Below are 27,426 nucleotides of genomic sequence, written 5' to 3'. Positions count from 1 at the left end.
CTCCCCCTGCTTCAGCCTTCAGAAATCCCGCGCCTGCGCCGTTCGTCGCGGCATTCGGAGGCATTCGGCGCAGGCGCAGTCAATGTCTGACCGCTCCCCGCTCAGACATTTCCACTGCGCCTGCGCCGATGACGTCATCGGCGCAGGCGCAGTGGAAATGTCTGAGCACGGAGCGGTCAGACATTGACTGCGCCTGCGTCGAATGCCTCCGAATGCCGCGATGAACGGCGCAGGCGCGGGATTTCTGAAGGCTGAAGCAGGGGGAGGATCGAATACAGTAAGAGATGGGCGTGCTGGAGCGAGGCGCTGGGCGGCAAACTGCAAGGTAGACGGAGCCTCTAGGTGCTGGAAAAACGCCTGCATAGCACCTAGAGGCTCATTTGCATAAAGATATAAGTGCTTTTTTTGAGGTATCGGCCGAACGGATTAATGTAATAATTAGCTTGTATGCTACATCAGACACTAGCGGATCGCTAGTGTCTGAACACCAAATATGTGATATGCAAGTGGTAGAAACCCTTTAAGAGCAATCTTATTAGACTGTGCTGATGATTAAAACCTAGGGAGAAATACTGTGGACTGTAGAGGAACCTAAACAACTGTATCTGAAAATGGGTGAATTGAGTTGAATTAGCATTATTATGGCTCATGCACACGACCGTTGGGTGTACGCAAATTGCGGATCCGCAAAGCATGGATAGTGACTATATGTATTCCATATTTTGTGGAACAGAAGGGCCAGCCCCTAATAGAACTGTCCTATCCTTGTCTATAATGACAATGATAGGACAAGTTAAATTTTTTTGTGGAATGGCCATGCGGACATACGGACACGAAATACACATATTATATATATATATATATATATATATATACACCCATTGAAGTGAATGGTTCTACATATGGAACCCAAAAAATGGAACGGACACGGAAAAAAAACGCGTTCATCTGCATGAGCCTTTTAAACTGCCAAATATCAGTTATTTACATTTTTATACAATGTTCTTGCTAAAATGCTTTAGCATTGTAGAGTTTAGGTTTTAGAGCTTTAGTAGCTTTAGAAAAGATTGTCAGAATATTAGGGTCTATTCACATATGGCAAGTTTGTTGCAGAAATTTCTGAGACTAAAAATCTATTTCATACATTTTAATAGTTTTTATTTCTGAATAATGTACATGTGATATTTACATTTAGTATGGGATAGCTACAGGAATTTCTGCTGTATGTGAACCTACCCTTAAAGGGGTTGTCCACTTTGGACAATACCTTTTGTTAGGATTTATTCACAAGTCAGTGAATCACAGACATGTGCTGCCCACGTTCTCCATGTACAGCACATGTATCCATTGATATTAGTGTGTTTATTCCACACATCCTTGCTTACAGTCATTGGGGGGAAAAACAGAAGTATGTCCCACTTTGGTCCATGAGGGGTCTAGCAAACACACCCATTGAAGTCAATGGGCATGTGAAAACCACTTACAGAACATGGATGGCATCTATGCTATGCTGCTCTCCAATCTGATTAATAGGTTATCTCAGAAATCCCTAATTGGATATTTGAGAATTACTTTTGTAAACCAGAGACCCTTTCAGTTTGTATATGCTTCTGTGCAGCCCCACCGCACTGGATCTAATTAACAACAGACCTTCAGTATTGATTGTAGTGAGGGGGCAAGCATAGCCTTTGGTATAGAAACCCAGAAATGTAAGATAAGGAGGAAAAGACATGGGAGACAATAAATACTGAAGATGTCATGGTGAAGAGGGAACCCAATGGCCATTTGTTACCCCCCCCTTCCCCCTCCAATGTGACTGAAAAATAGACAGTAAACCAAATTTGTTCATAGCCTAAATGAACTAATACCCTAATAGAACAGTAACTTGAAGATGTGATCATGCTAAGATTTTCAAGGCAGCCTACTTACAGTAACTTCCAATCATCAATTGTACCACTTTTGTAAAAGAAACAGAGACTGGTGAGATTGGAGGGAATACTGAGCACGTCTATGGTTTTGCATGCTTGGAGCTCCTTATATCCAGATTTATACACTTAGGGGCAGGCTAGGACAGGCCCACTGGGGAGGCTGGGGTTTGCTCGGTGGGCCCCCAGTCTCCTGCGCCCAGAGATAAGATGGAGGAGTAATTATTTCTCTTGTTTCTCAGGAGAGATAATTATCGTAGCCACTAGGTGGCAGTATCGCACAGTGATGCAGCCTCCTACTGGTGTAAATTGTACAGTAGGCCCGCAGTATCTTCTAAACTTCCCGGGCTGCTGGCAGTGAAGGAGGAGAGAACATGTCTGGCCATCCTTCTGCCCTCCCTGCTGTCAGAACACTGTGGCTGCTGGAGAGAAGGACTCCTCTGCGGTGCTGGGCTGATTTCTCAGGTGTGTGACAGTAGTGAGCTGTAGGAGACTATAAGGGGGAAATAGCCGATTTGATTATAGTAGACACAGATCTGTTCAGAGTGGCATTGAGGGACTCTGCCCTAGGACCCCCCAATGCCTCTGCTTTAAGTGTACCCCCATTAGTGCCACAGCTCCAGATGCCCCCTAAAGCCCCCGCTCTAAATGCACCCCTAATATTACCTCTTCTCCAGTTGCCCCCCTAACACCTCTACTCCAGGATCACCACTATTACCCTGCCTTAGGCGACCGTATTGCCTCTGCTTTAGGTACACCCCCATAAATACCCCAGCTCCAGATTCCCCTTCTCTAAATGCACCGCTAATATTGCCTCTTCTCCTCCTCGCTCCACGATCCCCACTATTACCCTGCCTCAGGTGACTCTAATGTCTCTGTTTCAGTTATGACCCTTCGTTTGTGCCCTTTGCTCACGTTGCTCCTCTAGCACCTTTGCTTGGGCTTTGTTAAAGGTTGTGACCTGCAAAGGGGGTTGCACTTATGACTGAAAAATTCTGCACAGTGCGTCACATTCTCCAATATTGACACGTATGGTTTACATGGCGGTAGTGATAATATTCCGTATTTACATGCATAACTGTTGCCATGTAAAGAGATACTGATGGAGGAGTGGTAGAGGATTTAAAGGGGTTGTCCAGGTTTTCATGTTATCCTCTCCACACCATAGGGCATAACTATATGATTAGTGGGGTCCGATTCTGTGACCCCCACCAATTCCAGGAACGGGTTCTGTTCCCCTTTTTTGATGGTGTGGCAGGCCACACATATGCCCTCCTGCTCCATTCATTCTCTTTGGGACCCCTGGAAATAGCCAGCGCTGTACTCTGCCATCTCCAGCAACCCTATAGAGAATGGATGGAGAAGTAGGGCATATGCTCGACCTGCCACTTAATCAAGAAGGGGGATCAGTGGGGGCTCCAGCGTTCAGACCCCCACGGAGCACTTAGTTATCCCCGATCCTGTGGATAGAGGATAACTAGAAAAGCGGACATAGGTCCTTTAACAGGTGAGCATTTCTATTTTAGTTTGACACATATTTTGGGCCAGATTTTTTATTTTTATTTTATAAAAATGTTTACACCCAAAGAAAACCTTTAAAGGGAACCTGTCACCGGGATTTTGTGTAAAGAGTTGAGGACATGGGTTGCTAGATGGCCGCTAGCACATCTGCAATACCCAGTCCCCATAGCCCTGTGTGCTTTTATTGTGTAAAAAAAAGATTTGATACATATGCAAATTAACCTGAGATGAGTCCTGTACCTGAGATGAGTCCAGCTTGAAGGAGCCCAGCACCACCCCACATCCTCAGAATTTCCTTCTTGCACCCTGAAGTCAGAAAGCTAGAGCGTCGTAATCTCGGGACACGCAAGCTAGCGCTTGCGCAGTGTCCTCATAGTGTTCCTTCCCTGTGCTGGCATCAGCTTCAGGGAAGGAACTGCGCATGCGCTAGCTCACACATCGCGAGATTATGGCGCTTTAGCTTTCTGATGTTGGGGAGCTATATATGTATCAGTGGTGTATGTGCAGTATGTGACACATGCATCAGTGGCATGTGAGCCATTTATAAGTTTCTTGTGTGCCACATGTGTCCAATGAGTGATTGGTGTGCGCTGCATGTGTCTTGTTTCTGACTGACTTAAAGGATAACTGTATTTTTATTTTATTTGCTAATTTATTAGAGCTAGGCATGTATACCTGAGTTAGTCTGTCAATGATTGTCAAAAGATCTGTAATTACCTTATAATAACAGCTTTCATTAATGTCTCCTGTCCCTTTCCACTGCTTCCTTAAAAGACAGTTGCTATAGCTTGTCTGTCGCTGGCTAAGAAGACAGGAAGACGGAGGGACAGTCCTTCACTGCATGCCTGCATTAGGCTTTAGAGTGAGGAGGTGTGTCTCTCAGTAATCCAATCTGATTGGCTGGCAGGAAGCTGCTGGCTACAGCAAGTTTGTATGCGACCTGAGGGAATGCAGTTTTGGCCTCAGAGAACTGGCAGAGCCATCTTGAGAAGATTCTCATAATGTAGGATTTAAAACAGCCATAACTAAGGGGAAAACTCAAGGAAAACAGTGGTAAGTGAAGAAACTAAAGATTGCTTTATGTATAATGCTGCTGCAGCAGTAACATATGCTAAAAAAAAAATTGATGAAAATATGACAGTTATTCTTTAAGTGCAGGATATCCATATATGTGTACAGTCTGCCACATGTACAGTACAGACCAAAAGTTTGGACACACCTTCTCATTCAAAGAGTTTTCTTTATTTTCATGACTATGAAAATTGTAGATTCACACTGAAGGCATCAAAACTATGAATTAACACATGTGGATTTATATACATAACAAAAAAGTGTGAAACAACTGAAAATATGTAATATTCTAGGTTCTTCAAAGTAGCCACCTTTTGCTTTGATTACTGCTTTACACACTCTTGGCATTCTCTTGATGAGCTTCAAGAGACAGTCACCTGAAATGGTCTTCCAACAGTCTTGAAGGAGTTCCCAGAGATGCTTAGCACTTGTTGGCTCTTTTGCTTTCACTCTGCGGTCCAGCTCACCCCAAACCATCTCGATTGGGTTCAGGTCCGGTGACTGTGGAGGCCAGGTCACCTGGCGCAGCACCCCATCACTCTCCTTCATGGTCAAATAGCCCTTACACAGTCTGGAGGTGTGTTTGGGGTCATTGTCCTGTTGAAAAATAAATGATGGTCCAACTAAACGCAAACCGGATGGAATAGCATGCCGCTGCAAGATGCTGTGGAAGCCATGCTGGTTCAGTATGCCTTCAATTTTGAATAAATCCCCAACAATGTCACCAGCAAAGCTCCCCCACACCATCACACCTCCTCCTCCATGCTTCACGGTGGGAACCAGGCATGTAGAGTCCATCCGTTCACCTTTTCTGCATCGCACAAAGACACGGTGGTTGGAACCAAACATCTCAAATTTGGACTCATCAGACCAAAGCACAGATTTCCACTGGTCTAATGTCCATTCCTTGTGTTCTTTAGCCCAAACAAGTCTCTTCTGCTTGTTGCCTGTCCTTAGCAGTGGTTTCCTAGCAGATATTCTACCATGAAGGCCTGATTCACACAGTTTCCTCTTAACAGTTGTTCTAGAGATGTGTCTGCTGCTAGAATTCTGTGTGGCATTGACCTGGTCTCTAATCTGAGCTGCTGTTAACCTGCGATTTCTGAGGCTGGTGACTCGGATGAACTTATCCTCCGCAGCAGAGGTGACTCTTGGTCTTCCTTTCCTGGGCGGTCTGCATGTGAGCCAGTTTCTTTGTAGCGCTTGATGGTTTTTGTGACTGCACTTGGGGACACTTTCAAAGTTTTCCCAATTTTTCGGACTGACTGACCTTCATTTCTTAAAGTAATGATGGCCACTCGTTTTCCTTTACTTAGCTGCTTTTTTCTTCCCATAATGCAAATTCTAACAGTCTATTCAGTAGGACTATCAGCTGTGTATCCACCTGACTTCTCTACAACGCAACTGATGGTCCCAACCCCATTTATAAGGCAAGAAATCCCACTTATTAAACCTGACAGGGCACACCTGTGAAGTGAAAACCATTTCAGGTGACTACCTCTTGAAGCTCATCAAGAGAATGCCAAGAGTGTGCAAAGCAGTAATGAAAGTAAAAGGTGGCTACTTTGAAGAACCTAGAATATGACATATTTTCTGTTGTTTCACACTTTTTTGTTATGTATATAATTCCACATGTGTTAATTCATAGTTTTGATGCCTTCAGTGTGAATCTACAATTTTCATAGTCATGAAAATAAAAAAAACTCTTTGAATGAGAAGGTGTGTCCAAACTTTTGGTCTGTACTGTATGTTTGTGCATTTTGCTGTGAATGTCTGCCATCCTACTTCAGCTTTAATATTTCTGTTATCACTGTTTGTGCTCAAGAACACGACCGCTGGATGTTTTGCAGTCTGCAACTTGCGGATCCGGCAAACATCGATACCGGGTGTGTGCATTCCACATTATGCAGCCCCATTGAAGTATAGTGAACAGTACAGACATGAAAAAAGAAATAAGTTAGTGTGCAGGAGCCCTAAGGTGGGCTCCCAGAATCAGTTACACTGATGGGCCCTAAGTACCCCAGTATGACACTGCTTAGGAGGTCATTTATTATGCTGAAATATGGCTATATTAGGCATATTTCAGGCACAGATTGCAGTGCAGCGGTTAGTTACACCACAATCTGCAACTTCTCTCCGCTGACGCTAGGTCTAAAATTGTGGACATGGCGTGGGCAGGGATGGGCTCGTAGGCCTGTCTCATTTACCATTTTCTATGCCTGTTTCAGGTGTAGAAAAGGGTCTAAATGTAAGGCAGCTCAGAAGCTGTCTTACCCTTAGAACTGGCGGAGGATCTGCCGAAGTTATGAAGAGGCCAGTGCCTCTTCATAACTCCGGCTATCCACCACCAGCTATAGCGCTTAAGAAATGTGACTATTGAGATGACCAGGATCTGTACAATACATGCTGTATACATGAGCACTTTCTAATGTTTGCTGCAGGTAGCTGCAATTTTATTTATGTAGGGAATCAGTTCATTTGCAGCTCTGTAACATAAAAAATGAACAGTTATGTTTGGGCTTCACTAATGTTTTTTTCAGGCATATTATTCCCTGTTTCATCTGCACTGCTACATTCATTTCTCTCAGAAGCAGGAAGTGTATCCCTTTTATGCAAGTCTGCCAGCACTGTACTGCTGTGACGTACTTTCCCTTACTTCCCTCTATGTTTGTTTACAGATCCAGAGCTCACAGAAAAGATTAGGAGGGATAAATTACAGTTACAGGAAGGCAGGAGGACAGTTTTAGCAGGCTCAGGATCTCAGCTAGGTCTGACACAAACCTACTTCCTCTCAGCCATCTTCTGAGTTTCTGTTACCAGGGATGGCTCTTGCCTGACAACAGGCAGTGGACTGCAAGTTAGGCAGAAGTGAGACCCCTAGTGGCCATGACTTTACAACTTTTATTTTCAGGTGGATGCAGACATTTTCTTTTTTTAAATGAAGTGATTTAGAAACACCATTCTCTATTGACTGAAATGAACTTGTGCCAGATTTATCACAATGGCTGATAAATCTGTCACATCTTTAAACTTTCTAGTCTATGTTTATGCTACTTATAAATTGGCTTAGTTTTTCTCTCAAAATGCAGTAACGTTTTTTACTTTTTCTGAAACACTTGATAAATGCAGCACAAAGCATTTAAGACAGTATTTTGATGCAAATTGTGCCAAAAAAACTGGTGCATTTTCAATAGTCTATGTGGCCCTCTGTGTTTGTCCCTGCAGGAGGATGAGTGTTTGCTGTATGCCTCATAGGGGCTGTTTAGCTTTCCCCTGGGTCAACGCATAATGATAACAAATTGACCTTGAAGCACATTTATTAAGACCCATGTTTTAGAGGCGCCAGCTTCTCCATAACTTCGGCGCATCCAGCTCCTGTTCTTACAGCTTCCTAGCTGTCTTACATTTAGACCTTTTTATATGCATGAAACAAGCATAGAAAATGTTAAATGAGACGGGTGTGTCGGGCAGTCCCCTTCCCCTCCCACAATTTTAGACGTGGCATGAGTGGGGAAAGGTAGCAAATGGCGGTGATGGAGTCAAATTTTTTACAGTTTGACAGAAACAGATCAGTTAAAGGGCACCTGTCATCAGATCAACACTATAAATACAGGCATACTGCCTGGTAGAGTTGATCCTGGTAATTAAAATGATACCTGTCTTGTTAAAATTGGTAGTGGCATTTCTGAGAAAAAATTAATAAAAATTGTTCTCCACACAAATGAGGGCTTCAGTCAGTACACCGCTGCTTCTCAGCTTTCCAGTGCTGACCATACCCCTCATTTTCATAAATAATAAATTTATTTTTCTTCACTGGTATCATTTTAACCAGCAACATCATTATTAGGATTGATCCTGGTGACAAGTCCTTTTTAAGGACTTACTCAGATGTTTTTTCATATTTTTATAAAAATTACTTAAAAATGTAAGATTGCTCTAGACTGATTGGTATTAATATTTAAATGTAATTAAACATGTACCAATCTTTCCCTTTGACACCAGAATGCAGTGAGGAACAGAAGTATTTGAACACCCTGCAATTTCGCAAGTTCTCCCACTTGGAAATCATGGAGGGGTCTGAAATTCACATTGTAGGTGCATTCCCACTCTGAGAGACAGAATTAAAAAGAAAAATTCAGGAAATCACATTGTATGATTTTTAAAGAATTTATTTGTCTTGCACTGCTGAACATAAGTATTTGAACACCTGAGAAACAGCAAGAATTATGGCTCTCAAAGACCTGTTTCTGTGCCTTTAAAAAGACTCATTAATCTAACTTAGTAGCACCTGTCTGAGCTCTTTAAAGACACCTGTCCACCCCACAGTCAGTCACATGCCAACTACTACCATGGGCAAGACCAAAGAGCTGTCAAAAGACACCAGAGACAAAATTGTGGACCTCCACAAGGCTGGAAAGGACTACGGGGAAATTGCCAAGCAGCTTGGTGACCATAGATCAACTGTTGGAGCAATTGTTAGAAAATGGAAGAGGCTAAAGACAACTGTCAGTCTCCCTCGGACTGGGGCTCCATGCAAGATCTCACCTCGTGAAGTATCACTGATAATAAGAAAGGTGCGGAATCAGCCCAGAACTACAAGGGAGGAGCTGGTCAATGACATAAAGAGAGCTGGGACCAAAGTTTCAAAGGTCACTGTCGGTAGAACACTACGCTGTCATGGTTTCAAATCATGCATTGCATAGAAGGTTCCCTTGCTCAAGTCATCACATGTCCAGGCCCGTCTAAAGTTTGCCAATGACCATCTGGATAATCTAGAGAAGGCATGGGAGAAAGTCATGTGGTCAGATGAGATCAAAGTAGAACTTTTTGGTCTAAACTTCACTCGTGTTTGGAGGAAAAAGAAGGATATCAAGGTTCTGGAGTGGCCTAGCCAGTCTCCAGACCTAAATCCAATATAGCATCTTTGGAGGGAGCTGAAACTCTGTGTTGCTCAGTGACAGCCCCGAAACCTGAAAAATCTAGAGGAGATCTGTGTGGAGGAGTGGGACAAAATCCCTGTTGGAGTGTGTGCAAACCTGGTCAAGAACTACAGGAAACGTTTGACCTCTGTAATTGCAAACAAAGGCTTCTGTACCAAATATTAACACAGATTTTCTCAGGGGTTCAAATACTTATGTTCAGCAGTGCAAGACCAATAAATTCTTTAAAAATCATACAATGTGATTTCCTGAATTTTTCTTTTTTATTCTGTCTCTCACAGTGGGAATGCACCTACAATGTGAATTTCAGAGTGGGAGAACTTGCAAATTTGCAAGGTGTTCAAATACTTCTGTTCCTCACTGTAGGTGCCTGTATCTGAGGCGTTATACGTTGAGCAGGTGGTTTCAGACTGTCATGTACTTAATTCTTTATCTTAAACTGGTGTAACTCGGTGACCTTGGGAAATAATTAAATCTCCAGCTTCCTGTGACACTAAAAATAAGAACATGCAGATGCTTCAGGAAAGGAATCCATTGTTGCCTGCATTGTTCTGAAACGAATAAAGATTCTCACTTTTGTATAAAGGACGTGTTAAATATGGCCCTCAATAAAATCCATAGAGCAGGTAATCCATTAGTTAACATGGCTTCCTGAGCTCAATTATGTTACTGTACAGGCTGCGGAAGTTTAGGGAGTGCCCGGATACGTGGCTAATGGCAGGCTCCAGGGTCTCTTGCTGCAGACACTTTCCCAAGGTTTCCTGACATTTTTTTAAAATACCAGCTTCACTCCCTTTTTATCAGGAGGAAATGGGCTTTGAACAACCTTTGTCTGTGCGGCTTTTAAAGCACAAGCTTTAGGTTCCCTCGCAGCTGAATGTTGCTGGATAAACTAAACATTTGATGTCGGTTGTGAAGATGAAGGACTTTTCTTGTGTCTCAAACCATAACATCAGTCTATGTGCGATGATCACAGGCTGCAAATGGGAGCACATCCCATTTCAGGGGGAATTATGGAATTCTGCCTCTTTATATAGTATGCAACCCATTTCAGATACACCATTGTCCTCTTTGGGCAGTCGCTTTGTATTAGAAGGGTCCTCAATAATCATCTTAAATCAATGGAGTGACTCAGCATCAAGTATTCAATTTCCCTGCAGCATGGTCACAGGGGAAATAAAGCATTACACAGTTTCCATTTCAATCAATGGATTTCAACGTATTGTACAGGCAACCCTGGTTCTCCAGAAGGAAAGATTCTATTTATAGCCACTCTCTGTGCTGTCTAATACAGTGTTCCTCAACTCCGGTCTTCAGGACCCACCTACCGGTCATGATTTGAGAATATCCCACAGAATAAATACCTGTGGCAAGTCCTGATGCACTGATAGTAATTATATCACCTGCTCAATACTAAGGAAATCCTCAAAACATGAACGGCAGGTGGGCCCTGAGGACTGAAGTTGAGGATCCCTGGTCTAAAAGATGATGGTCCCCATAATTGACCTCAGAATTTCTCATATGTTTTTGAAAAAGCAATAAAATCTCTTTAGGCTACTTTCACACTAGCGGCATGGACCTCCGGCAGGCTGTAACGTTGGTTTAACAGCCTGACGGATCCGTCCTGCTGCTAGTGACCGTGTGCCTCGGGAGTGCCGCTCTGTCCCCATTGACTATAATGGGGGCGGCGGCAGAGTTCCGGCGAGGCACGGCAGTGCATGGCAAGAGGACATTTATTCCGGCAGCCTCTCGCCGTGCGCTGCCGTGCCTCGCCAGAACTCCGCCCCGCCCCCATTATAGTCAATGGGGACGGAGCGGCAGTCGGGAGGCACACGGTCACTAGTGGCAGGACGGATCCGGCAGGCTGTTCACCCGACGGTCCGTGCCGCTAGTGTGAAAGTAGCCTTAGGTTGCTGTTCCTGTTATCTCATAGAACAGCTCTGCTGTAGCTCTCACCCTCGGCTTGGGGCTTGTAAAGCACACTGTAAGGGCTCTTTCACACTTGTGTTCTTCTGTTCCGGCATAGAGTTCCGTCGTCGGGGCTCTATGCCGGAAAAATCCTGATCAGGATTATCCACATGCATTCTGAATGGAGAGAAATCCATTTAGGATGCATCAGGATGTATTCAGTTCCGGACCAGAACGTTTTTTGGCTGGAGAAAATACCGCAGCATGCTGCGCTTTTTGCTCCGGCCAAAAATCCTGAACACTTGCCGCAAGGCCGGATCCGGAATTAATGCCCATTGAAAGGCATTAATCCGGATCTGGCCTTAAGTTAAACGTCGTTTCGGCGCATTACCAGATCCGATGTTTAGCTTTTTCTGAATGGTTACCATGGCTGCCAGGACGCTAAAGTCCTGTTTGCCATGGTAAAGTGTAGTGGGGAGCGGGGGAGCAGTATACTTACCGTCCGTGCGGCTCCCGGGGCGCTTCAGAGTGATGTCAGGGAGCCCCACGCGCATGGATGGCGTGATCGCATGGACACGTCATTCATGCGCATGGGGCGCTCTGACGTCATTCTGGAGCGCTCCGGGAGCCGCACTGACGGTAAGTATACTGCTCCCCCGCTCCCCACTACTACTATGGCAACCAGGACTTTAATAGCGTCCTGGCTGCCATAGTAACACTGAACGCATTTTGAAGACTGATCCGTCTTCAAATGCTTTCAGTTCACTTGCGTTTTTCCGGATCCGGCGTGTAATTCCGGTAAATGGAGTACACGACGGATCCGGACAACGCAAGTGTGAAAGAGCCCTAAGTTGTTCTTACACCAAAGCTGGTGATCCACGGGGCATGACGTGATGACGTAGAGGACGTCGCGCTTTCCGCCTCCCCCCCGGCTCAGCTGTTTCCCTGCTTAGAACATGTTGGCGTCTTTTTGCTGAACCCTCCCCGCACCCTCTCCCTGACCGTGGGTTAAGCGCTATCATGCTACAGCGCTACCGCCTTTCATCTACAGCCTACGACGGTATTGCTTCCGATTGCTGAGCTCAGACGTGGGGCCTGCTCTTTGCTTGTTTTCGATCTTGCCGTTCCTGCAGCTTCTGCCGTTTCCTTCTCTCCTACCTTCCGTGCCGTCGTGAAGAGGTCGGTATGTGGAGTTCTTCTGTGGAGTGTGTCTCCGATCCCCGTTGATCCGTTGCTCCCCTCCCGTTGCCAGTGTGACTAATACCTCTGTGTCTCCCTTACCCGATGATTTGTTAGATAAGCTGACAAGTTGAAGAGATATATTTGGGACCGCTGCCGATTCTCCTTGTTTGCTCTCTCCTCACGTTGCTGTACGTGGTCTGGTCTTTCCCTCGTGTTTTCAGCCTTTGCCGATTTGCTTCCCCTCTCTTTGTTGCTGTGATGATTGGCCTCCCTGTGATTGCTGACTCTAACTAGCCCTGAGTGGAGATTGACATCTTGTCGGAGGACTCTTCAGGGGGTCGATGTGAAGTTTATGATACAACTAACTCCGTTTTGGGTCTTCGGATTCTGTTCAGTATTTCATTGATTATTATTTTCCCTTTATTTTTTATTTTTTTCCCTCTCTATACTGCTGGGACTAATTTTACTGATCCCACTCTGATAAGCTGCTGGTGCTAATATCTTTGGGGAAAAAATAGAAAAAAAAATGAGGTGCCTGTGATTATAAAAGAAGTGAACTATAGAGTATAAAGCATAAGGTGGAGAAGAGGGAAAGCAAAAAAAAAATAAAAAATAAAAGGAGGAGAAAGAGTATAAAGAGGAGTGGACAAATAAAAAAAAAAAAAGGGGAAGAAAGGGGAAAAAAAAAAGAAGAAAAGAAAACAAGAACAAACAAGAAGGGAGTGAAGGAAAAAAAAAAAAGGGGGGAAAGAAAAGAAGGAAAAAAAAAAAAAAAAAGAATAAAAAGAAAAAAAAAAGAAAAGGAAAAAAAAAAAAAGAAAAAAAAAAAAAAGAGAAAGAAGGAGAGCAAAGAAGAAAAGAGATATATTTAAAAGGAGAGAAAGAGGCGGAATAAGGGGAAAGAAAGAAAAAAAAAGAGAGGGGAAAAAAAAAAAAAAAGCAGGAATAAGACATGGCCCCAAAAGCTAGTAGGCGCTCGACTGATCTTTCAAGTCAGAAACACGGGTCCAAAACTGTTGAACCAACAAAACTGGACCAGTTTTTGAGGTCTCCTAGGGTTACTACGAGGGGCGGACAAAAGGAATTTTTCACAAAAAAAAATGATGACTCAGAGATAACTGAGTTAGAAACACAAAAAATCACTACATACCCCGAAGAAGAAGATGGTATAATGGGGGAAGTTATCCCTAATGACAATTCTTCTCCGCTAGAAGAAATACTCCTAGCGGTTAAACAGAACGGGGATTTAATACAGGCGGTCACAACCCAACTAGGGTTTATTCAAGTTGATGTGGGACTAATAAAAGATGATTTGTCCAAAATGCGAGACAGAGTCAATACCCTTGAAAGTTCCGTCACCCTTATACAGAATGAATCCAAAAAAATAAATATGGAAGTCTCCACATTTAAATCAGAATATAATCTCTTGAAGAAAAAGCTAGTGGACCTTGAAGATAGGTCACGAAGATATAATGTGAGAATAATTGGGATTCCAGAGGGTGTGGAAGAGAAAAACCCAACCCAATTTGTACAGAAATTAATTCTTGAGAACTTTGGGAAAGAGTCATTTTCTCCTCTTTTTATGATTGAAAGAGCTCATCGGGTCCCAGGGGGAAAACCAATTCCAGGGAGACAACCTCGGACATTCCTTGCTAAGTTATTGACTACAGGGGACAGAGATGTCCTCCTGAGAAGGGCGAGGGAATCCCCACCGGTTGTGTATAACGGGATTAGACTGGCTTTTTTTCCCGATTTTTCGAAAGAAATACAAGAAAAGAGACGCACATTTATGATTGTTAAAAAGAGGCTAAGAGAAAGGGATATCAAATATTCTCTCATATTCCCAGCCAAATTGCGGATTGTTTTTTAACGATAAAACCCTTTTCTTTGACACCTCAGAAGAAGCCGCGGACTGGCTTGACCGAAATAATCGATAATTCAATTGGGTTATGATCTGGCGGGATTAATTAGTATTATAAGGGGCTTATACTCCTAAATGCAGTTCTCTTTGCTTCTTAATGGGGGTGGCTGAGTGGGGGGAGTGTGGGAGGGTTGGTCATAGGAAAGAAATCTACTACAACATGTGGTGGATTGCCTGTGGGAGGGGGGTGAGGGGAGGGGGGGGTGGGGATGGGTTGTGGTGCGTCAAAGTAGGTGTGGTTTCCCTTTTTTTAGTTTACTATTTTATTTTATTTTTTCTTCTTTCTCTCTTCTCCCTCTCTCCTCTTTCTTCATTTAGCCACTGTTGGTGACGATGATTAGAATTTTTGCTTGGAATGTACGTGGTTTGGGGGAAAGAGCTAAGAGACAAGTGGTTTTTGACTTGACCCAGGCCCATTTACCAGCAATAATATGTCTGTTAGAGACCCACCTTACTGAGGAGACCACTAGAATGGTTGACAGGGGATGGGCTGCGCATACGTATCACTCTACCCTCTCTAATTATTCGAGAGGTGTTACGGTGTTGATACATAGACTTATTGACTTCGTGTGTGAGGCATCCTCTGTCGACCAACAGGGGAGATTTATCTTTTTATATTGTAGGTTAGGGGGAAAGTTATGTATTTTGGCCTTTGTCTATATTCCACCGCCATTTTCTTTTTCGGTTCTTAATTCTCTTCTATTATTCATGGATAAATGGCCAGAATGTCCAACATTGATTATTGGCGATTTTAACTGTGTCATCGATCCTCTACGTGACAGGGTTTCTATGAGTGCCGGGAGAGATAGTCCGGTCCAGGGTCTCCCCTCGCACGGTTTTGCCTGGAGGCTGGATTTGAGGACGCTTGGGAACATCTGGGACAGGGGAAAAGGGTTTTTTCATGTTTTAGTAAAGCAGGTAAATCGTTGTCCAGAATAGATCTTGTATTGATAAATAGTAGACATGTGAAACTGATAAAGCGAATGAAATATGAGACAAGGTCAATATCTGATCATTCTCCGCTACTACTTGAATTATGCTTATCTCAGGAAAGATATACATCAAAACCTCCCTTTAGACTAAACCCTTATTGGCTTTCAGTTATAAAGACACATGAAATAATTCGAAATGAAATAGGCCGATTTTGGGATATTAACTATGGTTCAGCAAAAATTCAAGTGGTATGGGATACCTTTAAGGCGTATATGAGGGGACTGATGGTTAGTAATATCACGAACCTTAGAAGGGAATATGGAAAAAAACAGAAAAATCTAGAAAAACAGGTAGTGTTGGCGACAGAATCCTTCCATATAAATAAAACGGAGAAGAATAGGGAAAATATGCAAAAAGCCACACAAATATATGCTAAGTTCTTATTGGATAAGGCCCAACAGAACCTTTTTTTTAAAGGGCAAAAATACTTCACAGAGTCAGGGCGACCTGGTAAACTCCTCTCTAGAGTAATCTCCAATCAACAACCCAAAAAACACATAGATAAGGTTCGAGTGAGTGATGGTAGAATAGTCACTAGACAGGGCCCGGTGGAGAAGGCCTTCTTTGATTATTTTCTTGATCTGTATAAAGCCGATTCTAACATTACAGATGATAAGATAGATTTCTATCTAGATAGGATCAACTTCCCAACTATTACTGAGTCGCAAAAGAAAGCACTAGAATTGGAGGTCTCAATTCAGGAACTTGAGGGAGCGATTAAACTATGTTCAGCTAACTCCACCCCTGGTTCAGACGGGCTTCCATATGAATTTTATAGTAAATACGGGGATTGTATCTTTCCCAGATTGTTGGAGGTCTTTGCTGAATCAATGGAGAATGGGATACTACCAGATTCAATGATGGAGGCTACAATAATACTAATTCCAAAAAAAGGCAAGGACCCTTTAGATCTAGAATCTTATAGACCAATTTCACTGCTCAATGCAGATGTAAAGCTTTTTGCGAGGGTCCTTGCTACAAGGCTTTCTAGGGTCATCTCCTCCATTGTCCATCCGGATCAGACCGGTTTTATTAAAAATAAGGGTACACATCATAATTTACATTGGCTCTTTTCTAATATCCAGGCCCCTGGGGGGACCGCCCGCTCCATCCTGTCATTGGATGCCTCTAAAGCCTTTGACAGGGTGGAGTGGCGCTTCCTCTGGAAGGTTCTTGCTAGGATGGGCTTTGGAGAAAGGTTTATACGTACTCTTAGGTTATTGTATAGATCTCCAAGGGCCAAATTGAGTCTTAATGGAATTCTGAGTAGTAGTATTGATTTAAATAGAGGCACCCGTCAGGGTTGCCCACTATCTCCCTTATTATTCGATATTTATATCGAACCCCTTGCGATAGCTATCAGGCAGGATGATCAGGTTAAAGGATTTGGTATGTTAGGAACACAAGATCGTATCTCATTATATGCAGATGATGTTCTGTTTTTTATAGATCATACGGAAACTACTCTCCCTAGGATTATTCAAATGGTTAAAGTATTTGGTGAGGTGTCTGGTCTTCTTATAAATTGGGCCAAGACCAGTCTGCTCCCAATAGACCCCCTGCCACAGAAAGAGGTTCCTGTTACACAGTTGGATATTGTTGATACTTTTCAATACTTGGGTCTGATTATATCGCCTCGGGTCGAAAATTTTGTAGAACTTAATTTGATCCCCATAATGGTAAAGATTAGAGCTAAAATAGGAATCTGGCTGAAACTTCCCCTATCCAGAGCTGATCGAGTCTCATTAGTTAAAATGGTGATATTACCACAATTTCTTTATGTGCTCAGGAATACACCTATTTGGATACAAGACAAACATTTTAAACTTATGGAAAGAATAATCAATGATTTAATATGGGGAAGAAAGCGAGTTCGAATTAAGCTGGAATATTTGTATAAATCAGTGGAGTGTGGGGGTTTAAATCTCCCCTACTTTAAGGGGTATTTTATTGCAGCCCAGTTATTGATGTGCTATGAATCTGAGAACAGTGCACTGCTGGGGAAGTTGGTAACTAGTCACGCTCATAATAATATTTTTACCTTGTTGGAATCCGGGCTATTGAAGAGCTATGAGCGTGGTTATAGAGAGACTATAAAATTACTCCTTAAAGTGTGGGCTACAACTAGGACATGGTTGAAGGTTAAGGGTTCACTTACATTTACGCCTCTTTGGCATAATTTGCATTTACAAAGGCTAGATGAAATTGCAGCTGACACATTTTGGCAGAAGAATAAAATTTTATATATTTCACAGGTAGTTAAAGATAGAGAAATTAAATCTTTTATAGAAATGACACATAATATAAGAAACCTTTCATGGTTTAGGTATTATCAATTGCGATCTGTATTATCAAGTTTGGATGATAAGCGGTTGTTGGATATAGATAATTTATCTTTTCTGAATGATTGGGTAGGGGGTGCACCTTCTAGAATAAAAATTTCAAATATATATAAGCTATTACTCAAGGTACGGTTACTGTCCGAATTTACAAATAGAAGGGTGGGAGAATATTTTTGGGAATTTATCTTCATTATCCCAGAACTTCAACCATGTTCTAATACAATTCTATATTTGCCACAGATTATATATTACTCCCCTATGGATGAATAAATGTGGTTTAAGAGATACGTCCAATTGTCCCAAATGTGACACTGTAGGAGCGGACTTTCTCCATATGATATGGACCTGTCCAGAACTTATAAATTACTGGAATAGTATCAATAATTGTATTATGTATAAACTAAAGATTCAAATTCCTTTTGAACCACAAGTATTTGTTCTTAATGATCTTTCCAAACTAAAAAATCACAAGTATCAAAAGATTTTCCTGAGCAGAATACTGATGTTGGCTAGAGTTTTGATCAGTCGGACCTGGTTTGCCCGATCCACTCCAGACATAAATACATGGATAAATTTAACTGATAAGGTAAAGAACTATGAGAAAATTATATATAAACGGAGGGAAATTGAGTACCAGTGGAGTAGGATATGGGGTGGTTGGAGGATTGATTAGCTGAGGTCAAGTTGTTTCATATATAAGGGCTCTACTTTGACGCACCACAAAATGGGGGGGAGGGAGGGGAGGGTTTTCTAAATGTTATGAAATGATGAGTTGAATATATTTATATTTATATATAATTAGATGGGTCAATAAGAATTGAGAGATTGTAAAAAAAAATTCTTATTGTAAATGTTTTGTAGTTTACTCAATAAATTTTTTTGAAAGCAAAAAAAAAAAAAAAAAAAGCTGGTGATCCACAGGTTGCAAAAAGCTGCTGCCATAGAATGTGTTTCTCTCTCTCTCTCTATATATATTTTTTTTCTTGGAGGTGTTAGAATACCAACAGCTTAATGCATGAGGAACTATGTAAAGCTGGTCTTAATAAATGTCGGCCTTTATGTTTTATCGGCAAGGAATGGGAAGGGACATACAGAAAGAAGGAGGAGGCAATCACTGGATACAAGAAAGCAGGGGAGGAGATATTATACGTGTAACCTGGGCACATATGGTTGAGAGGCCCAGAAGGTACAAGGGCCAACTGCAAACTTAAAAACAGCTTCCTTCTGTTACGTTTAATTTAGGTAACTGAAATAATTCATTTTATGGATCTCAAATACTGTGGATAGTTAGAGACATAAGGGGATAGTTCTAGCCCTGTGATGGCTAACCTCCGGCACTCCAGCTGTGGTGAAACTAAAACTCCCAAGATGTACACTTGTTTGGCTGTTCTCCGAACTCCATAGAAATGAATGGATCATGCTGGGAGTTGTAGTTTCACCACAGCTGAAGTTAGCCATCACTGTTCTATGATGATCTATTGATAAGCAAAGGGAAAATATACCATTCACTTGCACAGGGGCCCTCTGCTGTCTGTGTCCTCCACTGCAACACAGAGATCTTTTCTGCTGGACAGTAGATATAATCTACGTATAGAACATAGAAGAGCTTATACCAGGAGCATGGATGGACATATAGAATAGCTCAAGAAAGGGAACAAGTATCATAGGGCAGATTTATCATAGTTGGGCTATCGTTGGGCTATCGTCATAAATGAGCATCATCTGTCAGTCCCTTGAAGAAAAGTAGTAGAATTTGATCAATGTGCCAGCGGAGAAATGGCACCATACCATTGGAGAAATCGTAAACATGCAGTTTGCAACTTTTTCAAGCCACAACAGTGGCATACTTTAATGATACATGTGGGCCTATGTGTGTCCTTATTCCAACTATTTAGAAGAAGGGGCTATTTAAAAAAATACATTTTTAAAAGGTGCTTCAAAAGTAGCTTTTTACAGGTATTTTTCTGCAGTTTATGCCTTTTTCAGGTCTTTTTTATTTTTATTTTTTTGCAATAAAACACGAGCTCCAGGTGTTAGCTGAAGGTTTATCTGGAAAATGAAATGCAGAACACACAACCGTATTTGGTCCTCTCATGTTTCTCAATTAGTTGGCTTTTTTGCCTTTCTTGCTTCTTTTCAAAATCTCAGTATGCTGGAGCTGTTGATGTTTTTAGGCATTTTGACAACACCAAAGCCAAATTCATGTGTGTGGAGACCCTAAAGCTATATTTTGATGGGGAAGTAAAATATCTGAAGGGATGTAATTCTAGTCTGCAGACCTGCAGTGAAAACAGAAATTATTACAAAGGATGCACGTTCCTTATGTATTTTGCTTGAAAGCATTGCAATTGTCGCCCCCTGCTGTTACATATTGGTATCAGTCAGTTATTTGGATCTGAATATGATCATACCGCAAAATAAATATTCCTCAGACATTTCTGAGACTAAGATGCCTTACCAAAATGGGGCTTACAAAAAGGGGCACCTGTTTTAAAAATAGCCTAATTCAGATACATGGAACAGGTTTTCAGGGGAAGAAAATTCTGCAATTAAGGATGATTTACATGACCAAGACCATGATTGGTCCGAGAAACACGACCCGTGTGTCAGTTGAATCTCTCAGGCTGCGGCTCTCCTGACCAGAACTGACCGCATTATAGTGTTTTATGATACTGTTCGTTCCTATCTGATCACAGGTCTATCGTACTGTATGAAGAAAGTCCTGTGAGTCTTGTGAATCAGCCCTTAATCAGCTTTGTGAGAACATAATCAAAGACGTAGCATAATGTGTTCTTGGATTCCCTAAGGCTACATGCACACGACCGTTCTGTGTTTTGCGGTCCGCAAATTGCAGATCCGCAAAACACGGATGGCGTCCGTGTGCATTCCGCAATTTGCGGAACGGCACGGACAGCCATTAATATAACTGCCTATTCTTGTCCGCAAAATGGACAAGATTAGGACAGGTTATATTATTTTTTGCGGACCACGGAATGGAGTAACGGATGCGGACAGCACACGGAGTACTGTCCGCATCTTTTGTGGCCACATTGAAGTGAATGGGTCCGCACTCGAGCTGCAAAAACTGCGGCTCAGATACGGACCAAAACAACGGTCGTGTGCATGAGGCCTAAAGAGCAGATCCAGACAGAACTGATGCACACTATTACTTTTATTTTTGCATTCAATGGATTGCATCCCCTACAAATGACATAAACTTTAGACTATATGTGACCTAATACTGGCGGATAAGGGAAATGTACTAATAATATACAGTACACAATTCAGCCAAAATATTAAAACCTAATTTTGTGTAAGTCCCCCTCATGCAGCCAAAACAGCTCTGATCTATCAAGGCCTGGACTCAACAAGACCTCCAAAGGTGTTCTATGATATCTGGCATCAAGGCATTAGTAGCAGATCCTATAGGTTCCCTGCTCTGCTGTTCGGCGCTTTGTTGTGATGCAGACGGCGCAATTACATTATTGTGCCACTTGCAACGTTCAGCAGATGCAGGCCTTACCTGAAGAGGCCTGGACTGCATCACTGGACAGCTTTGTGGGACTGCCAGGGAAAGGTAAGTATTATACAGCACTGTACACTGGAGCGGAGAGCATAGAAGTGGGCCATAGAGCATGGCATCACAGAGCACAGGGGCACAGAGCAAGTAGCACTATATAACGGGCACAAAGCATGGGGTCTCAATGCAGGGGGCGCAGAGCATGTAGCACTAAACAAGGGACATGGGAGTACAAAGTATGGGGGCACAGAACAAGGAGGAGCAGATCAGGGGGGAAAGAGCATGGGGCAAAGAGCATTGGGGCACAGAGCATATAGCACTATATAAGGGGGCACAGAGCATGTATAACTATATAAGGGGGTACAAAGCATGTAGCAAAGTACTGGGGCACAGAGCATGTAGAGCTATATAAGGGGGCAAAGAGCATGTAGAACTATATAAGGGGGCACAGAGCATGTAGAACCATGTAAGGGGGCACAGAGCATGTATAACTATATAAGGGGGCACAGAGCATGTATAACTCAATAAGGGGGCACAGAGCATGTAGAACTATATAAAAGGGCACAGAGCATGTAGAACTATATAAGGGGGCACAGAGCATGTAGAACTATATAAGGGGGCACAGAGCATGTAGCAAAGTTACGGGGCACAGAGCATGTAGAACTATATAAATGGGGTAAAGAAATGAGGACACAGGGCATGTAGCACTATATAAGGAGGCACAGGCCATGTGGCACAGAGCATGTTTGCAGAGTATGGGTGCCCAGAGCATATGGCACTGTCTATGGGAGCACTACCAGCAGGGGCATTGTGTGGTACATTGTTTTTAGGGGTCATATTATGTGACAACAAATCTAACTGTATCATTTGCACATCATTCTGTCTATCCACAGAAAAGCCTGACAAGTGAGGAAGGCAGGTAAGATTGATGACTGACAAAATCATACAAGGATGATGAATAGAAATGATGATATGGCAGACTGAACTTCTCAGGAATGGATTACTGTACTGTAAGGTAGAATATTATCTATCAAAAGCCGTGTGTCACAGTGCAAACTCACTGAAGTATAGACTGTCACAGTAAGAATGATCAAGGGAATAGATGTACTGTTGAAGCCTAAAGATCTATTGCTATTGTGTGCTACCAGTTTGCAGCTGCAAGTCAGAATGTGTCTTTTCTCACCTTCAGGAATTTATTTTTTATAAAGGGGAAATAATAAGTACTCATCAACAAAAATCCTAATAACAATAAAAAAGAATTATAAACACTGTTTAGCATGGGGCAATATATAAAATATTGTTTAACCTGGTGCACCAATCACAAATGAACAGGCATGCCTATATAACCCGACTGTAACCAACATTTCCAGTTATATTAATTCAGTGTTCTAGTGTTCTGTTTTTCACCATAGGTCACTTTTGTGAGCCACGGATCGGTCCAATTATTGGGAATAAACATTTGGACAAACACTTATTACTGATAATTCACCCATGTGAATACACTGCAAATGCTTCTTTGTCGGGTGATCACATCTTTCATGCAGGACCAAAAGTCCTTGTCTGTCAGCAGCACATCACCCTGTGTGAACAGAAATGCTGCTGACAGACAAAACTTTATGGGCAAGAACAATCATAGTAACAACAGCTTATCCCCATACATGATATCCTCATTCCTGATGGCCTGTGTATATGGGTCCTTAGACAATCCCTGTCACTATGCTTTGTTATGGCATATGAATGAGAAAGAGAGCACAGAAGAGAGAGTGACTACAAGGAGTGTCTCTGACTTCCTCTGGAGGACCCATCCTATCTGGCCATTACTCAGTGATCACTTGCTGGTCCCTTCTCCAGCAATGACTGTGTACAGTATCTTGTCAAAAGTAGTGAAAGGCGTATTTTCTTTAAAAAAGTCCAGAAGATCTTTCTTAAGTTTTTATGGGGAGGGAAGAAAGCGAGAATGCCCTCAGCATATGTTATAAGACATCCCACGAGTGGAGGTATGGGAGTACCGGATGTTTATGCTTATTATAAAGCCATTTTATGTACTAGAAGCCTGGATTGGCTGCGGCCTACTCCGGGTAGATTGGACATTAGGGTAGAAGAGGCGATGGCAAACTTACCGCTAAGGTCCTTACTGTTTTTGGATTTTAAGAAGGTCAACAGACTATTGAAAACACATAGCTCAATGACAAAACACACAATAATGAAGTGGTGTAATATGAATATGCTGCAGAAAATGATGCCTAATTATGCTTTATTGATGCAAGTTAGGGATGTTATGTGTCAGTCCAGCTTATGTTTTTGGAATACAGTGACGGAAGAGGAGAAACAGAATGAGACACCGATAGGGTCACTGTGTCCAGATGCTGACTTACCATCAATGTCAGAGTTGAAGTCACACCCTGCCATAAAAAACTGTTCTATATTCCAAGTAGCACATTGCTACCAGGTCTTAAAAAGACTAACTAGAGCTTCTATTTGGGGTACTGAGCACACAAAATTTGAAAAAATGGCTTTGCAAAAGCTGGAGCCTAAAAAGAAGATTTCCCAGTTATACGCGGCAATTAATTCCGTCACCACTTTAAATAGATGTAGCTTCATAGATAAATGGGAGGAGGAATTAGATATAAAGTTTGACAAATGGGAGCTGCCAAAGGTTTTATCAGCCTCAGGAAAGGTTTCAAGATGTGTGAAGCTCCAAGAGAACAGCTACAAGGTTCTCACACATTGGTACTATACTCCAAAGCGTTTACATTCTATGTACTCTGATGTTAGCCCTATTTGTTGGAGATGTGACCTCTCTATAGGCTCACAGAGTCATATCTGGTGGTCTTGCTCTAAAATACAAATTTACTGGCAAGAGATCTGTAAAATTATATCCAAAATAAGCAGGGTAACAGTTAGGGCGTCACCCAAACTATGTCTTTTTAGTTTAATGGGGGAAATTGCGGGTACAAAATCTAAAGTGACTCACAGCTTATGCAAAACATTACTGGCTGCTGCTCGTATTCTTGTGGCGGTGTATTGGAGGAAACCTGAACCCCCACCATTACAACATTGGTACTTGAAATGTGACCAAATTTATAGATTGGAACAATTAGCCCATTGGGAGGCTAGAACACCCCAAAAGTTCTCGGAAATATGGAATCCGTGGGAAAAGTTTAGAGGGTTTAAAGATTAGGATAGATTCCCCCCCTTACCTAAAAGGGAATTTGGCGTGGGTTGCTGGTATTAGTCGGTGAAGATAAAGTGTCTGTGTAGCCTTGATAAACTTTACCTATACCCTTTTTCCCATTGCATAACCTCTCCCTCCTTTACCTTCCCCCCCCCCCCCCCTCCCCTACCCTTGGACGGGGGGTGTTTTTTCCCCTCAGGTTATATTGTGTTTCTACCTGATAAAGCAATTGAACGATATTTTCCAAATAAGTATTCCTATTGTATTGGATGTTTGTTCGCATATGCTGATCTGTACAAGAATTTGTCACTGCCAGTCTCTTACTGACTTTCAGTATATTTTTCATATTGTTCTGAAACAATAAAAATCATTTTGAAGTAAAAAGTAGTGAAAGGCGTATAGGTCCTCACTGCTAATGTGCCATAAAGTGTTCTTGGAAGAGGACCATTAGGAGTTGTAGATGAAATAATTTTGTATACTAAACTTGATAACGCATTTCGAGGCTAAACCAGCCTCTTCATCAGACCAGATGCTGTTCTAAAACAGCAAACGTAAGTGTGACAATACAAAAATGTGTAAAGATAAAATATTTTCATCCGTATGGAAGCAACGACACCCACTAGGTAAAGGTATACACCCAGGGCGGTTTTTAATATTGATTCGACCCTGGGCACAAAATGTACTTGGGCCCCCTGGATCCCGCCTTCCCACACCTTAGCAGGCAATCACGCCCTCCACCACAACACACACAAAAAATCCACACATCTGGTAGAGTCCAGTGAATGACTGTAAATACTTCCAGTTCTGAAGACTCCAGCGGCTCAGGATCAGTGCTCTGGGCAGCTGGGCTCAGGCTGGAAGTGGGCACCGCTCTGCAGGAAGGAGATCAGGGCTCGGCTCACCCTAGCGTTACAGTGCACCCCAGCACCACACAGTATGCAGTATAGCACCCTATAGTATACAGCACCACACAGTATGCAGTATAGCACCCCACACTATACAGTACCCCACAGTATATAGTAGAGCAGTATAGCAGCCCACAGTATACAGCACCTCACGGTATACAACACCTCACTGTATACAGCACCCCAAACTATACACGATACAGCCCCCCACACTATACAGTACAGCAGTATAGCACTCCCCCCACTATACAGGCCCCCCCACAGTATACAGATACAGCCCACCACACAGTATACAGGCCCCCACACAGTATACAGGCCACCACACAATATACAGCCCATTACACAATATATAGCCCACCACACAATATACAGCCCATTACACAATATATAGCCCACCACACAGTATACAGCACACCACACAGTATACAGCCCACCACACAGTATACAGCACCCCACTATACAGTAGTTTACAGTATATTAACATAACAGCCCCTGTCACCTTTTTCTGATGTAATCTTTACACAAAAAAGCTCCACAGTTAACTTCTGTAGGACCTGTGATGACCTCATAGCCATGTGACCAGTAATTGCTAGGTTACTGGTCACATGGTAATGATGTCATTAAGGTCCTAGAGCAAAACTCATTAAGGTCCTAGAATTAAGATCATTAGCACAGTGCGATCATGATGCCTGTGTAGCCGACAGCCTGACACCCAGGGCAGTAGCTAGCAGGGCTCAAGAGGCAGCTGCCTTGGGCCCCCCAGGAGCAACTGGGCCCAGGGCAGCTGCCCCTTTTGCCCCTTGGTAAAGACGGCCCTGTATACACCTCATGGTTTATCAGGAGAAAACTTTAGTTAGAAATTTTAGTATATTATTAAAAAGACACACCAGCAGATTTATCAAAACTGGTGTAAATTGTCTATATTGCCCATAACAACCAAACAGCTTCCACCTTTCATTTTTCAAAGGAGTTCAGGTTTGATAAATCTCCCCTACAGTCTCTAAATCAGGGCCAGATTATAGGGAGGGCACATATTGCAGTCTGCCATATCATCTTCCTTATTTATCATCAATAATCATCGCTAGATGTCTTGGAGACAGCAGTCATCATTCTTACTTCCCTCCATTGCCATGGGAATCAAGGGAGTCTACCACCAACCCTTCCTGATGGGTGATTAGTAATCCTATCCAGCTGAGAAGATGTGAAAGGGTGGTCACACAAACATGCAGCTCTCTCTTTTGATGTTCCAGGAAGTTGCTGACTGATATGTCTCCAAAGACATAGACTTGGGTGGCCTTTCCTATATTTACCTAGGGCCATCCATCTACCTTAACCCAGCCTTGCTCTGAATATATACTGTACATAAATACGCATATAATATTTTTTTCCACAAGAATCATAACATTTTAATCAATTCATTTTTCATGATTTAATAACTCTGTTTACTTCAAAATGTAATCTTTCTTACCTCTTTAGATGAAGTGGTAGAAGCCTGTGTTGTCTCAGTCCAGACTTGTGTGGTAGCAGTAGACAGCAGACTGTCATTATGGGCCTGGCTCACCGTGTCGGCGTCTCTATCTACACGGGTAACGTTCACATGGTATATCTCAGTGGTGTTGGCTGTTATCGCCCGTTGTGTAATGGCAGTGATTGCTGCTGAGCTCTTTGTTGTTGGGCTTGGTGTAGTTTGATCGTAATCTGGGGAACAAATAGTGTATAGTTAGATGTTTTGCTGTCACTGTTCTGTTCAATGACATAAGGTGAGATTTATCTACAAAGGTGTAGGAGACATCAATTTACAACAAATTCATCAAAATGGTGCATCTGACATGATAATTTGGCATAGCTTTCTAGGTTTACGAGACATATTTTCCTTATGCCAACTCATGGTGGGCAAACATGTACACCAATAAATGAGCAAAAAATAGCGTATGTCTTTAATAATAATGCCACATTTTATGTCTCTTCTTGTGGTCCTTTTAGACTGATTTCAGCCTGAGACAAACGACCATCACAATATAAT

At 42.4% G+C, this 27,426-nt stretch overlaps 1 protein-coding gene across 1 annotated transcript in view; it reads right to left on the bottom strand.

Annotated features, from left to right (window-relative positions):
* The window catches only part of PTPRB (protein tyrosine phosphatase receptor type B), a 134,673-nt gene that overhangs the window by 80,364 nt on the left and 26,883 nt on the right, over positions 1-27,426 (bottom strand). Inside the window, exon 3 of the mRNA XM_044280441.1 lies at positions 26,872-27,101. Coding sequence (XP_044136376.1) covers positions 26,872-27,101 — 230 coding nt within the window. The remainder of the gene's footprint in view (positions 1-26,871; positions 27,102-27,426) is intronic.

This window comes from Bufo gargarizans, chromosome 2, assembly GCF_014858855.1.
Source record: "Bufo gargarizans isolate SCDJY-AF-19 chromosome 2, ASM1485885v1, whole genome shotgun sequence".
NCBI classification, from domain to species: Eukaryota; Metazoa; Chordata; class Amphibia; order Anura; family Bufonidae; genus Bufo; species Bufo gargarizans.
The sequence above is the reverse complement of the archived record's forward strand: the minus strand, read 5'-3'. Positions and strand labels throughout refer to the sequence as shown.